This window comes from Penaeus monodon, chromosome 15 (assembly GCF_015228065.2).
Source record: "Penaeus monodon isolate SGIC_2016 chromosome 15, NSTDA_Pmon_1, whole genome shotgun sequence".
Taxonomy (NCBI): domain Eukaryota; kingdom Metazoa; phylum Arthropoda; class Malacostraca; order Decapoda; family Penaeidae; genus Penaeus; species Penaeus monodon.
The window spans coordinates 10,458,088-10,458,565 of record NC_051400.1 but is presented as its reverse complement, the minus strand read 5'-3'; the positions used below and the strand labels follow the sequence as shown (position 1 = coordinate 10,458,565).

The 478-nt window shown below is 41.4% G+C and overlaps 1 protein-coding gene across 1 annotated transcript in view; it reads left to right on the top strand.

Moving 5' to 3' along the window:
* Positions 1-478, top strand: part of LOC119581739 — a gene marked incomplete at both ends in the record, with an annotated part of 64,510 nt that extends 64,032 nt beyond the window's left edge. The window contains 1 exon segment of the mRNA XM_037929870.1: positions 272-478. Within this exon segment, the coding sequence (XP_037785798.1) occupies positions 272-287 (16 nt within the window).

Below are 478 nucleotides of genomic sequence, written 5' to 3'. Positions count from 1 at the left end.
TTACACATAAATATGTTCACACACAGGTGATACTGCACAGTAAAATTGATTCACGTATGAGCATCTGAATGTACTGCAGTCGATGTTGTTTTCATGTATGATTTGCTAATGCTTTTCTGTCCGACCGTGTTCCTTCCGCCTTCACTCGATTCTCCTTCTTCCTCTGACTCTCCGTCTGTCAATTCGCCTTCCACTTTCGCCTCATTGACTGCTGCCACACCGACCCTTCCTGTCTTTTCAAATCTCTATCTTTTATCTCTATCTCTTGCAGGGAGACCACTCTTTGATGAAGGAGATAAAGCCCTCACTTATGCAGGACTAAAGTAAGCCAGGATTAATTTAAGATTGGTTTTTAGCCTTTACTGAATCGGAGAGTCATTCCTGATCACCTTCTGTATTCATCAACTTGAGCCTTTGATTTAAATATGTTTCTGTGGGTAATGAGAAAAAATTCAACACCTCCCCAGAAGGAAGTCTC